This window comes from Hirundo rustica, chromosome 29 (genome assembly GCF_015227805.2).
Source record: "Hirundo rustica isolate bHirRus1 chromosome 29, bHirRus1.pri.v3, whole genome shotgun sequence".
NCBI classification, from domain to species: domain Eukaryota; kingdom Metazoa; phylum Chordata; class Aves; order Passeriformes; family Hirundinidae; genus Hirundo; species Hirundo rustica.
Window position 1 is genome coordinate 2,062,371 of NC_053478.1, and position 14,519 is coordinate 2,076,889.

At 60.7% G+C, this 14,519-nt stretch overlaps 1 protein-coding gene across 1 annotated transcript; it reads left to right on the top strand.

The window, feature by feature from the left end:
* The first annotated feature begins 1,247 nt into the window (after window positions 1–1,247).
* On the top strand, window positions 1,248–6,232 carry LOC120764202 (helix-loop-helix protein 1-like). The gene is made up of 4 exons (XM_058423761.1): window positions 1,248–1,285; window positions 1,524–1,684; window positions 4,169–4,200; window positions 5,990–6,232. The coding sequence occupies exons 1-4, from the start codon at window positions 1,248–1,250 to the stop codon at window positions 6,230–6,232; spliced, it is 474 nt and encodes a 157-aa protein (XP_058279744.1).
* Window positions 6,233–14,519: the final 8,287 nt, after the last annotated feature.

Genomic DNA, 14,519 nt, shown 5'->3' on the forward strand with positions numbered 1-14,519 from the left:
TTCCCAATCCCGGAATCCCCATTCCCAATCCCGGAATCCCCGTTCCCAATCCCGGAATCCCCGTTCCCATTCCCGGAATCCCCGTTCCCAATCCCGGAATCCCCGTTCCCAGCTGCTGACGCTGTTCCTGGGGTTCCTGGTGCTGCTCCTGTCGCTGCTCCTCACCTTCCTCATCAATTCCAAGGCCGCGCTGCTCTTCGGGCCCCCGCCCGGCCCCTCGGGATACTGAGAGCCCGGGAATTCCGCGGGAACGGCCGCAACAGCGCCCTGGGGGAAATCCCGGAATTCTGGGGTTGGATCCCTGTCCTGGGTGGGAAATTCCCAGAATTCTGGGGTTGGATCCCTGTCCTGGGTGGGAAATTCCCAGAATTCTGGGGTTGGATCCGTGTCCTGGGTGGGAAATTCCCAGAATTCAGAGCTGGATCCGGTGCACTGAGTGGCAAATTCCCAACATTTTCCCGGAATTCCCAGCCGGATCAATCTCTTTTCCCAGGGTGGAGTTTTTCCCAAAATCCTGATGAAGGGGGAGGGGTTTTGGGAATTGTGAGGAATTCCGGGGGGTCTGGGAATGTCCCGATGGAAAAATTCCCTTTTTTTCTCTGGGATTTGTAAATAATTTAAATAAATCCATGGAATTCCAAAGGAGCGTTTTGTAATTCCAGGTTTTTCCTCAGGGGAGCCACACACCAAAAAAAAAAAAAAAAAAAAAAAAAGGGAAAAACTTTGGGAATTGGGGGAGTTTGGGATTTGGGAGAAGCTGGGATTTGGGGCTGGGATTGGGTGGGTGGAAGGGATGGGATTGGGATTTGGATCCCAAAGAATTCATGGGAAAGGGCTGGGAATTCCTGGGGAAAAAAAACAGGAATGGGGGTGGGAAACGTCTGGGAATTCCAAATCCCAAATGCACATCTTGGGGATCCCTGGAGCGATCCCAAATCCTGGTGGGAAGAGCTGGGAAAAATAGGAAAACCAGGAAAAAATGGGAAAAGCTGGAAAAACCGGGAAGCAGATGGGCAGGAGGAGGAGGAGGAGCCTTTCCCGGGATTGATGAGGGATCGGGAAAAGCTTTGGGATAACAGATGGGAAGGACACAAAGGGGGGGAAGGGACGGGGCCAGATGGGCGGGAGAGGGGCCGGAATTCGGGATAAAGGGCCGGGAATTCGGGATAAAGGGCCGGGAATTCGGGATAAAGGGCCCAATTTGGGATCGGGAATGAGAGAAATCCCGGGAATTCCTGGAATTGGGAATGGGCAAAATCCCGGCTGCGCCGCAGAACCTTCCCCCGTCTGTGGGATTTGGGATCTGTGGGATTTTGGGATCCGTGGGATCCGAGGCCACCCCCGGCCGGATTCCCCATTCCCACTAATTCCAGCCGGGAATCCCGGCAGGGAAAGGAGCAGAGGAGCTGAGCCGGGCCCGGCCCGAGGGAATTTCCCGGGAATGGATCCCAGAGCTGGGATCGGGAATCGCGGCTCCGCGTCCCCTTTTTGGGAGCAGCCCGGAGCCCCCGGCTCCCACCCAGGAGCATCGCGGCTGGAAAAGCGCCCGAATTCCCGGGGGGAAGCGCTGGCTCCTTCCCGGCTCATTCCCGGCTCATTCCCGGCTGGAATCGCGCCCGGAGCCGGAGCCTCAGCTGCGGCCGGGCCGGGAACGATCCCAAAAAATCCCCAGGGGGCGGCGGGGAGGGGGATTGGGGCTGGGAATGAGGGACTTGGGATGATGGATGTGGATTTGGGATGAGGACGGCGAGTGATGGATGCGGGAGGAGCCGGGAATGATCCCAAAAAAAACCCCGGAGCGGAGCGGGGAGGATTGGGGACGAGGGGGAGGGATGGGGAGGAGGGGTGGGAGTCGGGGTTTGGGATTGGGAGTTTGGGATTTGGGGGTTCGGGATTTGGGGGATTTGGGATTTGGGGGTTCGGGATGTGGCCGTGCCGGGAATGCTCCAGGAGCCGCTCCAGGCTCTGTCCCCTCGGTGTCCCCTGTCCCTGTGGCTGTTCCCTGTTCCCTCTCCCTCTCCCTGTTCCCTCTCCCTGTTCCCATTCCCTCTCCCTGTTCCCATTCCCATTCCCATTCCCCCCTCTCCCTCCTCTCCCGGCTCCGCTCCCGCCGCGGCCGCAGCTGCTCCGGAACCGGCGCCGGCGGCGACAGGAGCGGCTCAGCTGGGGACAGACGGACAGAGGGACACGGGGACACGGGGACAGACGGACAGAGGGACACGGGGACAGACAGAGGGACAGACACAGGGACACAGGGACGGACAGAGGGACACAGGGACAGACACAGGGACACGGGGACACGGGGACGGACAGAGGGACACGGGGACAGACACAGGGACACAGGGACGGACAGAGGGACAGAGCCCGACGTGGAGGGATCGAGGCCGGGGGAGCCCCGGGGTGTCCCGGGAGGAGCCGGAGCGATCCCAAGGGATCCCAGAGTCCCAAAGGATTCCCAAGGGATCCCAATCCCGACCGCGGGACGGGCGCTCCGGGATCGCCCTGGGATTGGATTTTCCCGATTTTCCCGGAGCCGAACCGGGACGATCCCAAAGGGCGAGAGCGGAGCCGGCCCCAAAGGTCCCGGCTGTCCCGGGATATTCCCGGGGTATTCCCGACTTTCCTTCCTTCCGCTTTTCCCTCCGTTTTTCAGGACCGGGAATCCCTCTCCAGGCTATCTTTCCCCATTTCCCTGCTCCTTTTCCCATTTCCCGGCTCCCTTTCCCCATTTCCCTGCTCCTTTCCCCATTTTCCTGCTCCCTTTTCCCATGTCCCTGCTCCTTTTCCCATTTCCCTGCTCCCTTTTCCCATGTCCCTGCTCCTTTTCCCATTTCCCTGCTCCCTTTTCCCATGTCCCTGCTCCTTTTCCCATTTCCCGGCTCCCTTTTCCCGTTTTTCGGGGCCGGGGCCTCGCTCCCGGCTCCTCCCGCCCGTTATTCCCGAATTCCCTGCGGACGGGAGCGCCGGGAGCAGCTGTCGCCTCTTCCCCCCGCGCGGCTCTCCCGGGGCTCGCGGCAGCCAATGGAATCCCGAATTCCCGTTTTTCCATATTTATGAGGGATGGGGAGGGGGAGCGGCGGGGCCCAATGAGGCTCCCGGGGTCGGGCCCGGGGTGGATAAATTGGGAATTTTGGGGGAAGGAGGAGAATTCCTCCTTGGAGGCTCCGAGCGGGCGCCGCAGCCCCGGGAATCCCGGGAATCCCGGGATCGTTCCCGATTCCCACCCCGGATCCATCGCGGCACCTCGGGACGATCCAAGGAAAGTTTTTTTTTTGTGGGTTTTTTTTCCCTCCGTGGACGGATGAGCCGAGAGGATTCCAAACCCCGGGAACGGTGCGGGATTCGGGGTAAGGCGGAGTTTTCCAGGGATCGGGAATGGGTCAAAAAAAAAAAAATCCCAAAACGGGATCGGGAATCCGGCCCCAGATCCCCGGGAAAAGCCTCGATCCCAAATCCCCTTTGGAAAAATGGATTTTCTCCCTGGGAGGGTTGGGGGAAAGGGAAAAGGTCCCGCCTGGAATTGCGGGCGCGTTTGGAGTTTCCAGGGAAAATCGTCGGGAATTTCCTCACGGGTCGGGAATGGAAGGAAAAGGGCGAGGGAGGAGGGGGAGAGAATTCCCGGGAAAAGTGGAGGCTGAGCAGGAGCCCTTGGAGCGGCTGGATTTGGGAATGGGGCGGGTTTTCCCCAAAAAAATGAAATAAAAAGGGGGAAAGAGGCGCTGGGAGCAGGAATCCCGCGCCAGGAAAAGCTCCGGGATAACTGGGATGAGGAAACTTGAGGATTTTCCCAAAAAAAGTCTCCTGCTTCGCTCCCAGGTGTGGGATCCAACCCGAGCTCCCTCTCAGGGGCCAAATTCCCAAATATTCCCAAATTCCCGTCTCTCGGAGTGACCCCGGGGGTGATCCCGGACATCCAAATTCCCAAATTCCCGGGAATTTTTTGGGAGAATCACTGGGGAAAATCCCCCCCGGGATTTTGGGAGCTCTCGGGCGGCTCTTCCCGAATTTTTTGGGAGGCAAATTCCCACTGTCCCAGCCCTCCGAAAACACCGGGATTGGGGCGGGGTTGGGATCTGGGATCCGGTTCCCGGCCGCTTTTCCCCCTTTTCCCCGGCCGCTTCCTGCGTCAGGACCGGGAATTCCCAAATTTCCAGCGGCCGGAGACGCCGGGGAGGAGGAGGAGGAAGAGGAGGAGGAAGATTTTTATTTTTAAATTATTTTTTTTATTTGATTTTTTAATTATTTTGATCTTACTTTTTTTCCCCCTCACTTTATTTTAATCTATTTCGATCTTTATTTTATATACTTTTAATATTTTATTGTTTGATTTTATTATCTCATTTCTATTTTTTTTATTTTGATGCCTCTGCCGGCTCCTTCCCCGCTGGAGCTGGAATTCCCAATCCTTCTTTCCCAGATCCCTGAGGGCTCCTGACCCCCAAAATCCCCAAAACCACAGAAAAATTTCCTTTAAATATTGAAAAAAAAAAACCTTTACATACTAAAAACCTCTTTTAGATATTAAAACCTCCTCAATTTATTAAAAAAACACCTTGATTTATTTAAAAATCTCCTTGATTTATTGAAAAATCTCCTTTATTTATTGAAAATCTCCTCGATATTTTACATTTTACATTACATTTTTATATGTGTATATATATGTATATAAAACATATTTTACATTACACTTACAGCATCCCGCTGTCTCCCCTCCCACCCGGAGCTGAAATTCCCGATCCTTCTTTTCCAGAGCCGTCGGGATCTGACCCCTGAGGGCTCCGGAGCCGCTCCCTGACCCCCAAAAACCTCGGGAGAATTTCCTCGGGTCCGCTTTGGTGCCTCCGGCCGCTTTCCCGGATTTCTGCCCTGGGGAGGTTCCGGAATTTCCCAGGAAAAGGCCCCAATTCCCGCCCGGAATGTGATGAGGAGGAGGAGAATTCCCATGGGCCTGGCCGGGAGCCCCAAAACGCCGGGACCGGCTCAGGGTGACCCCAGACCCCTGGGATCCATTCGGGATTGTCCCTAAATTCCCAGGATTTTCCCCAGACTCCCAGGATCTGTCCAGAATTGTTCCCAAACCCCTGGGATCGGTTTGGAATTGTCCTCAAAGCCCCAGGATCCATTGGGGACTGTCCCTAAACTCCCAGGATTGTCCCCAATCCCCGGGATCCATTCAGGATCATCCCTAAACCTCCAGGATTGTCCCTCAATTCCCAGGATCGTCCCCAGACCCTTGGGATCCATTCGGGATTGTCCCTAAATTCCCAGGATTGTCCCTAAATTCCCAGGATTGTCCCCAGACCCCTGGGATCGTCCCCAATCCCCGGGATCCATTCGGGATTGTCTCTAAATTCCTGGGATTGTCCCCAATCCCCGGGATCCATTCGGGATCATCCCCAATCCCTGGGATCCATTGGGGATCATCCCCAATCCCCGGGATCCATTCGGGATCATCCCCAGACCCCCGGGATCCATTTGGGATAGTCCCTAAATTCCCGGGATTGTTCCCAGAGCCCCGGGATCCATTCGGGATCATCCCCAATCCCCGGGATCCATTGGGGATTGTCCCTCAATTCCCAGGATCGTCCCCAGAGCCTCGGGATCCATTCGGGATCATCCCCAGACCCCCGGGATCCATTCGGGATCGTCCCTAAATTCCCGGGATCGTCCCCAGAGCCCCGGGATCCATTCGGGATCATCCCCAATCCCCGGGATCCATTCGGGATCATCCCCAATCCCCGGGATCCATTCGGGATCATCCCCAATCCCCGGGATCCATTCGGGATCGTCCCCAATCCCCGGGATCCATTCGGGATCGTCCCCAGGTCCCCGTCCCGCGCCCACGATGCTGAACCCGGCCCCGGCCGCTCTCTCGGTCCCCCCGTCGCTCCCCGCTCCCGTTCCCGTTCCCGTTCCCGTTCCCGCTCCCGTTCCCGCCGCTCCCGTTCCCGTTCCCGCCGTTCCCGCTCCCTGCCCGGTTCCCGCGGGCCCGGCGCTGCCCCGGGAGCCCCTCAGCCGCGAGGAACGCCGCCGCCGGCGCCGCGCCACGGCCAAGTACCGGCGAGCGCACGCCACGCGCGAGCGGATCCGCGTGGAGGCCTTCAACGCCGCCTTCGGCGAGCTGCGGCGCCTGCTGCCCACGCTGCCGCCCGACAAGCGCCTGGCCAAGATCGAGATCCTGCGCCTGGCCATCTGCTACATCTCCTACCTGAACCACGTCCTGGACGTGTGACCTGTCCATCCGTGTGTCCGTGTGTCCATCCGTGTGTCCATCCCTGTGTCCATCCGTGTGTCCGTGTGTCCATCCGTGTGTCCATCCGTGTGTCCGTGTGTCCATCCGTGTCCATCCCATGTCCATCTGCTACATCTCCTACCTGAACCACGTCCTGGACGTGTGACTGTCCATCCTGTGTCCATCTGTGTGTCCGTGTGTCCATCCTGTGTCCATCCGTGTGTCCATCCGTGTGTCCGTGTGTCCATCTGTGTCCATCCCGTGTCCATCCCTGTGTCCATCCCGTGTCCATCCCCGTGTCCATCCCTGTGTCCATCCCTGTGTCCATCCCGTGTCCATCTGTCCATCCCCGTGTCCATCCCGTGTCCATCTGTCCATCCCCGTGTCCATCCCTGTGCCGCCCTGTCCCGCTCCCAGGGCTTTGGAGCCGCAGTTCCGGGCAGGATGGGACTGCAAATCCCGCCGGGATGGAGCCGCAGTTCCAGAGGAACTGGAGCCGAAATTCCCGGGGATTTGGAGCCGCAGTTCCCGAGGAACTGGAGCTGAAATTCCCGGGGGTTTGGAGCCGCAGTTCCCGAGGAACTGGAGCCGAAATTCCCGGGGATTTGGAGCCGCAGTTCCAGAGGAACTGGAGCTGAAATTCCCGGGGGTTTGGAGCCGCAGTTCCCGGCAGGATGTGACTGCAAATCCCAGCGGGATGGAGCCGCAGTTCCAGAGGAACTGGAGCCGAAATTCCCGGGGGTTTGGAGCCGCAGTTCCCGGGGCTTTGGAGCATTAATTCCAGAGGAACTGGGGCTGCAAACCCCGGTGGGATGGAGCTGCAATTCCCAGAGGGCTGGGAGAGCCAATCCCAGAGAGCTGGAGCTGCAAATTCCAGGGGTTTGGAGCAGCAGGTTCAGAGGAACTGGAGCAGCAATTCCCAGCGGGATGGAGCCACAGTTCCCACAGGGATGGAGCTGCAAAACCCCGAAGTTTGGAAGAGCAAATCCCAGAGCAGGAATTCCCAGCAGGATGGGACAGTGAATCCCAGGGAGATGGAGCAGGAATTCCCAGAGGGATGGAGCCGTGGTTTCCAGAGGAACGGAGCTGCAAATCCCAGGGAGTTGGGACAGCAAATCCCACAAGGTTGGAGCCACAATTCCCGGAGGAACTGGAACCAAAATTCCCAGAGAACTGGAGCAGGAATTCCCAGGCCCCAAACCCTTCCCGTCCCGTCTCTGCCATGAGGATATTTATGGAGCTAATTTATTTATTGAGAATTATTATTTATCATTATTTATTATTTATTAATAATAATTTATCTGCTGTGTCCTTGTGCACTTTTGGGGAGAAAGGAAAAGGCCCTGTTCCCATTCCTAATCCCTTTTAGGATCGGTTTCCCCATTCCAAATCCCCGTTTAGGATCAGTTTCCCATTCCCAATCCCCATTACGGATCAGTTTCCCATTCCCAATCCCCGTTTAGGATCAGTTTCCCGTTCCCAAATCCCCGTTTAGGGTCGGTTTCCCGTTCCCAATCCCCGTTTAGGGTCGGTTTCCCGTTCCCAATCCCCGTTTAGGATCGGTTTCCCGTTCCCAAATCCCCGTTTAGGATCAGTTTCCCATTCCCAATCCCCGTTTAGGGTCGGTTTCCCGTTCCCAATCCCCGTTTAGGATCAGTTTCCCGTTCCCAAATCCCCGTTTAGGATCAGTTTCCCATTCCCAATCCCCGTTTAGGATCGGTTTCCCGTTCCCAAATCCCCGTTTAGGATCGGTTTCCCGTTCCCAAATCCCCGTTTAGGATCAGTTTCCCGTTCCCAAATCCCCGTTTAGGGTCGGTTTCCCATTCCCAATCCCCATTTAGGATCAGTTTCCCGTTCCCAAATCCCCGTTTAGGGTCGGTTTCCCCATTCCCGGCCCCATCTGCTCCCATTGTCCGCTCGCCGCGGGAGCTCGGGAGTTCCCTCCCTTTGTCCTCCCTTCCCGAGGCTTTGCCCGCACAATTCCCGAGGTTTTCCCCCCTTTTTCCGGCCCTTCCCGCCCCCCTGGAAAATCCCAATCCTGCTGTGCGGGACCGGGGATGTCCCGCGGGGGCTTTTCCTTGGGCAAATCCTCCTGGATCTGGGAGAAAAATCCGGGAATTGCTCCTGGATCTGGGAGAAGAATCCGGGAATTTGTCCTGGGTTTGGGATAAAAATCCCAAAGCCATCCCCTTTTTTGGGATGCTGATCCTATCCAGGCCCCAAAAGGGGCGGGACGGGACCCCAAATCCGCCCCCCCCTTGTCGGAGCCGGTGTCCCTGGGGTGTCCCCGTGGTGTCCCCGTGTCGCCAGCAGTGTCCCCGGGGGTGTCCCCAGCGGTGTCCCCAGCGGTGTCCCCTCCCTGTCCCTGTCCCCGGGGGTGTCCCGGTGTTCCCGGGGGTGTCCCGGTGGTGTCCCGGTATCCCCAGCAGTGTCCCCGGGGCTGTCCCCTCCCTGTCCCCAGCAATGTCCCCATGTCCCCAGCGGTGTCCCCTCCCTGTCCCCAAGGGCCGCCGGGGCAGCAGCGCCCCCTGCCGGGCCCCGCCATCGCCCCAGTTTGGGGACATCGCCCGTGTCACCGCCTGTCACCGCCTGTCACCCCGTGTCACCCTCTGTCACCCCCAGTCTGGGAACCCCAAACCCCTCAGGGATCATTGTCCCCAAACCCCTCAGCCCCGATCCCATAAATCATCCCGGGATCCCCGATCCCATAAATCACCCCGGGATCCCCGATCCCATAAATCACCCCGGGGCTGTCTCCTGTGCCCCAATCCCACCAGTTCCCCCCAATCCCCCCAATTCCCGCCCCAATTCCCCCCAATTCCCCCAATTCCCGCCCCAATCCCTTTCCCCTCCCGCCCCATTCATCCCCGCGCACGCATTTCAATCCCACCAATGGCAGCGCCGCTCTCTCCCCTCGCCTCACCCCATTGGTCGGCGCTGCGGGGGCGTGTCCAGCGCGTTCCCACCCCGCCCATTGAGCGCGGCTGTTCCGGGCATCGGCCGCGCCCCCCCTTTGGGGTCCCGGGGGGATTTGGGGTCCCGGGGGGATTTGGGGTCCCTCCCGCGGGGGTGCCGAAGGTGCGGGACCCCCCCCGTGTGTCCGCAGCCCTCGGGACTCTCTGTCCCGCGGCTCCCGCTGCCCCTGAGCCCCCCCAAATAAAGATCTCTCGCACCCCCCCGCTCCCCCTTCTCCTGCAGGCTGGGGGTCCCCAGGTGTCCCCCCCAGATCGGCGGCAGGGGGGGTCTGGGGGCTTCCAGCGGCTCCCACCCACCCCGGGACGGCTGGGGGTGAGGGTCGGGGGGGACCCCCCAAACCCCGGCGTGATCCGGACCCTCCCCGGGACCCCCAAAACCCGGGATTCTCCCAAACCCCGGGATTCTCCCAAACCCCGGGATTCTCCCAACCCCGGGACCCTCCTCAAATCACGGCCCCCGCCCCCCCAAACCCTCCCAAGCGCATCCTCACCCCAAATCCCCTCTGCCGGGTGGTCCCTGGGGGTCCGGGCGTGTGTGTGTTTGTCTGTCCGTCTGTCCGGGTCTGCCTGTCTGTTTGTCTCTCCGGGGGTCTCTGTCCGTCCGTCTGTCTGTCCGGAGGTGTCTGTCCGGGTCTGTCTGTCCTCCTGTCCGGGGGTCTCTGTCTGTCTGTCTGTCCGTCTGTCTCTCCGGGGGTCTCTCTCTGTCTTTCTGTCTCTCCGGGGTTCTCTGTCTGTCTGTCCGGAGGTGTCTGTCCGGGTCTGTCTGTCCGTCTGTCCGTGTCTGTCCGTCCGTCCGTCCGGGGCTCCCCCGCTCTCCCGTCCCCTCCCCGCGTCCCCGCGGCGCCGCCGGGAGCGCGGACAATGGGCGGGGGGACGGAGGGAGGGAGGGGGGGGCTCGGCTGGGACCCGGGGCTTCCTCCGCCCCCTCCCCTTCCTCCTCCTCCTCCTCCTCCTCCTCCTCCTCCCGCTGCTCCGGGGCTCTCGGTGCGGGGGGGACGCGCACAAAGGTGCGGCGGCGATGGTGAGCGCGGCCCGGGGGGGCCCGGGGGGGGTTCGGGGGCGATCCCGGGGGGCGCGGGGCCGGGCCGGGTTCGCTCCCCGCGGGTCGGGCCCGGCAGCGGCGGCGGCTGCGAGAGCCCCGGGCGGGGAGCGCGGGGAGCCGGGCCGGGGAGGGGCGGTGGGACCCCCGGGACACCCCCGGGACACCCCCGGGACACCCCCGGGACCCCCCCGGGACCCCCCCGGGACCCCCGGAGCCCCCTCGGGGCGCGATGCGACCCCCGGGACCCCCGGATCCCCCCGCGGCTGCGGCGGCCTCGGAGCGCTGTGTGCCGGGCGGGGACACCTGCGGGGACTGGGGACACTGGGGACACTGGGGGGAGCCCTGTCACCTGCGGGGGACTGCGGGGGTCCCCGGGGTGTCCCCGGGGTGTCCCTGTCACCTGCGGGGGTCCCCGGGGTGTCCCCGGGGTGTCCCTGTCACATGCGGGGGTCCCCGGGGTGTCCCCGGGGTGTCCCTGTCACCTGCGGGGGACTGCGGGGGTCCCCGGGGTGTCCCCGGGGTGTCCCTGTCACCTGCGGGGGTCCCCGGGGTGTCCCCGGGGTGTCCCTGTCACCTGCGGGGGTCCCCTGTGTGTCCCCGCTGTCCCCTGTGTGTCCCCCCATCACTCGCGCGCTGTCCCCCCTGTCCCCATGTCCTGCCCGGTGCCGGGGCCTGGTGTCCCCCGGTGTCCCCCGGTGTCCCCCGGTGTCCCCCGCTCTCCCCATCCCCTGCCCGGTGCCCGCGGCCCCTGCCCGGGCTGTCCCCGTGTCCCCCATTGTCCCCCATTGTCCCTCGTGTCCCCATCCCCTCCCCAGTCCCGGGGTCCCCAGGCCGGGGTGTGCCCGGTGCCCCCCGTGTGCCGCTGTCCCTCGGTGTCCCCAGGGCTGTCCCCGTGTCCCTGCTGTCCCCGGGGCTGTCCCGTCAGTGTCCCCGCTGTCCCCGTGTCCCCCAGTGTCCCTCAGTGTCCCCCGGGCTGTCCCCGCTGTCCCCCATTGTCCCCCTTTGTCCCTCTCTGTCCCCGCTGTCCCCGGCACAGCCCGTGCAGGATCCCGGAGCCGGTCCCGGAGCCGGTTCTGGACCCGGTTCTGGAGCCGGTCCCGGAGCCGGTTCTGGAGCCGGTCCCGGAGCCGGTCCCGGAGCCGGTCCCGGAGCCGGTTCCTCTCCCTGGAGCCTCCCGGGAATTCCCGCACCTCGCTCCGGGGCATTTTCCCCTCCGGGAGCCGCGGGAGGAGGCGAAAACGAAACAAAACAACAAAAAGAAATGGGGGGAGAAAAAAAAACCCCAAACCCCCCAGAACCAGAGGAGATTTCCGAACGGTCGGAATCTCCCGGCTCCGTCCCCGGAATTCTGGATCTGCCCGGGATCAGACGGGATCCCGGGGGTTTTCCGGGGGCTTTGTGAGGCTCGGGCGGTTTCGTTAATTAACCGTTAGCAATTAACAGGCGGCGGCCGCAGAGGGGACGCGGGGCTTTGGGGCCGGGGTCGCTCCGTGTCCCCCCCGGGATTCCAGGGATTTGGGGCCATCCCAGCACCGGGAATGATCCCCGGGAATGATCCCCGGGAATGATCCCCGGGATGATTCCTTGTTTCTCCCCGGCTCCGGCAGACAATGGGGCCGGAGGGAGCAGCCGGAGGCGGCGGATTTGGGATTTGGGGTTTGGGGTTTGGAGATTTCCGAGGTTTTTATGGATTTCTTGACCGGCCTGGATGCTCGGGAAGAGGCCTGGGAAGGGGGATCCAGGGGGATTTGGGATCTGATCCCAGGAAGCGGGGCCAGCACAAGAGGGAACGGCCTCGAGCTGTGCCAGGTTGGATATTTGGGATGATTTTTCCATGGAAAAAGGGCTCGGAAGCATCGGGAGGGGTCGGGGAGGGCCGGATCCCATCCCTGGAGGTGTCCCGGGAATTCCTGGAATTCTGGATGTTGATCCATCCCAGCTTGGACCCGGTGACCTCGGAGCTCTTTCCCAGCCTGGACAATCCCAGGATTCTGGATTCTTTGGAATCACATCCCAGATTCCGGACTGGAGCCGGAGCCGATTCTCCAGGGAAGGAGCCTTGGGATGTTCCCAGCCCATTCCCAGATCCTTCGCCCTCTGGATTCTCCCTCTCCGAGTTGGATTTTTCCTGGGAAAATTCATCCCCAGCTTTCCCAGAGCCCCGGATCCGCCTGGGACGGAAGGAACGGATTTTCCTCTTGGAATTCTCACCGTTGGGAAGAAGCTCCTTCATCTGGAAACGCTTGGATCTATTTTTTATTTTTAATTATTTCCATTTTTCTTTTCTTTTTTTTTTTTTTTTGGGGGGGAATATTTGAATCCCAAACGTTGGATCTGAGGTTCAGGACTTTGATCCTGGGAAGAATTCCAGCCCGGACTTGAAGGCGTTGGGAATGGCGAAGCCTCTCCGGCCCTGGGGGATTTTTTGGGAGCTTTGATCATCCCAGGATTAAAAAAATGGGAATTTTCCTCCTCCTCCTCCTCTTTTGCATCCGGCTCTGGCTCCCGGCGTCTCCCGGAGTCCGGGAATCTGTTCCTGACTTTTCCTGGGCTGTGGAACCGGCTCTGCTGGAAAAGATTCCAAGAAAAATCCCTTCTTTGTTCCCCCTGCTGCAAGGAGAGGATGAGGAGCTCCTGGATTCCTGCTGGAATTCCCCAAATTCCCTTCGGAAAACAGCTGGGATGGGGACAACACCTGGAAAACTCTGGGATTCCTGGAAAATCCCTGTGGTTATTTTGGCTGAACACACAAGAGAGAGACCTCGGAGCGCCTGGGAATTCCAGGGATTCATGGAAAACCCCCAGGATTTCTGGGAAATCCCAAATTCCCCAAAAAACTTCGGGATGCCTGTGAGGACTCCAACCCACACCTGTCACTTTTCCCCCGTGCTCCCAAGGAATTCCCAAGCGCCGGGAATTCTCAGGATTTGGGAATTCTCAGAATTGGGAACTGGCAGGATTCAGGAATTGGTGGGATTTGGGAATTCATGGGATTCAGGAATCTGTGGGATTGTGAATCCACAGGATTTGTGAATTCCTGGGATCTCCGATTTCCCGGGATCTGTGAATTGAATTTTAGGGATCTGTTCATTCCCGGGTCTGGGCATTCCCAGGATCTCTGAACTTCTGGGATCTGTGAATTGAATTTTGGGGATCTCTGAATTCCGGGATCTGTTCATTCTGGGATCTGTGCATTCCTGGATCTCTGAATTCCGGGATCTGTTCATTCCAGGATCTGTGCATTCCCGGATCCATGCATTCCCGGGTCCGTGCATTCCCGGGTCCGTGCCGAGCCCCTCATCCCGCTGTTTCTGTCCCCAGCAGCTCCCGGCCGTTCCCAGCTCCCCATGCCCGGCGCCGTTCCCATGCCGGCCGCTCCCGAGGCTCCGGATGCTCCCACGGTGAGCGCCGGGACGGAGCCGCCGCCGCCGGAGCCGCCCGGTGAGACTGGGATGGACTGGGATGGACTGGGATGGACTGGGATGGACTGGGATGGACTGGGATGGACTGGGATGGACTGGGATGGACTGGGATGGGACTGGGATGGGACTGGGATGGGACTGGGATGGACTGGGATGGACTGGGATGGGACTGGGATGGACTGGGATGGGACTGGGATGGACTGGGATGGACTGGGATGGACTGGGATGGACTGGGATGGGACTGGGATGGACTGGGATGGACTGGGATGGACTGGGATGGACTGGGATGGACTGGGATGGGACTGGGATGGACTGGGATGGACTGGGAGGGACTGGGATGGGACTGGGATGGACTGGGATGGGACTGGGATGGGACTGGGAATGGACTGGGATGGACTGGGATGGGACTGGGATGGACTGGGATGGGACTGGGATGGACTGGGATGGGACTGGGAGGGACTGGGATGGACTGGGATGGGATTGGGATGGACTGGGAGGGACTGGGATGGACTGGGACGGGATCCAGCCCTTACTGGGACACACTGGGAGCCCCCGTGTCCCCCGGCCCCATTCCCATCTCCCGGACGACGCCGGGAGTGGGGAAAGGCCTCGGTTTCCATGGAGATCCGAGCGGGATCGTCCGGAATTCCGCACAAAGGAATTCCCACCCCTTCCCCCCCTGCTCCTCCTTGACCCCTTCTCCCGCTTTCCCGAGGCCCTGGAGAAGCGGCCGGAGGGATTTGGGAATGGGATTTCCATGGAAACCTGGGATGGCTCCCGGAGGCAGCCGGGGCCTCCCGAACCGGGAACTGGGGTGTCCGGATCCCGAAACCCGGGAAAAGGCGGCG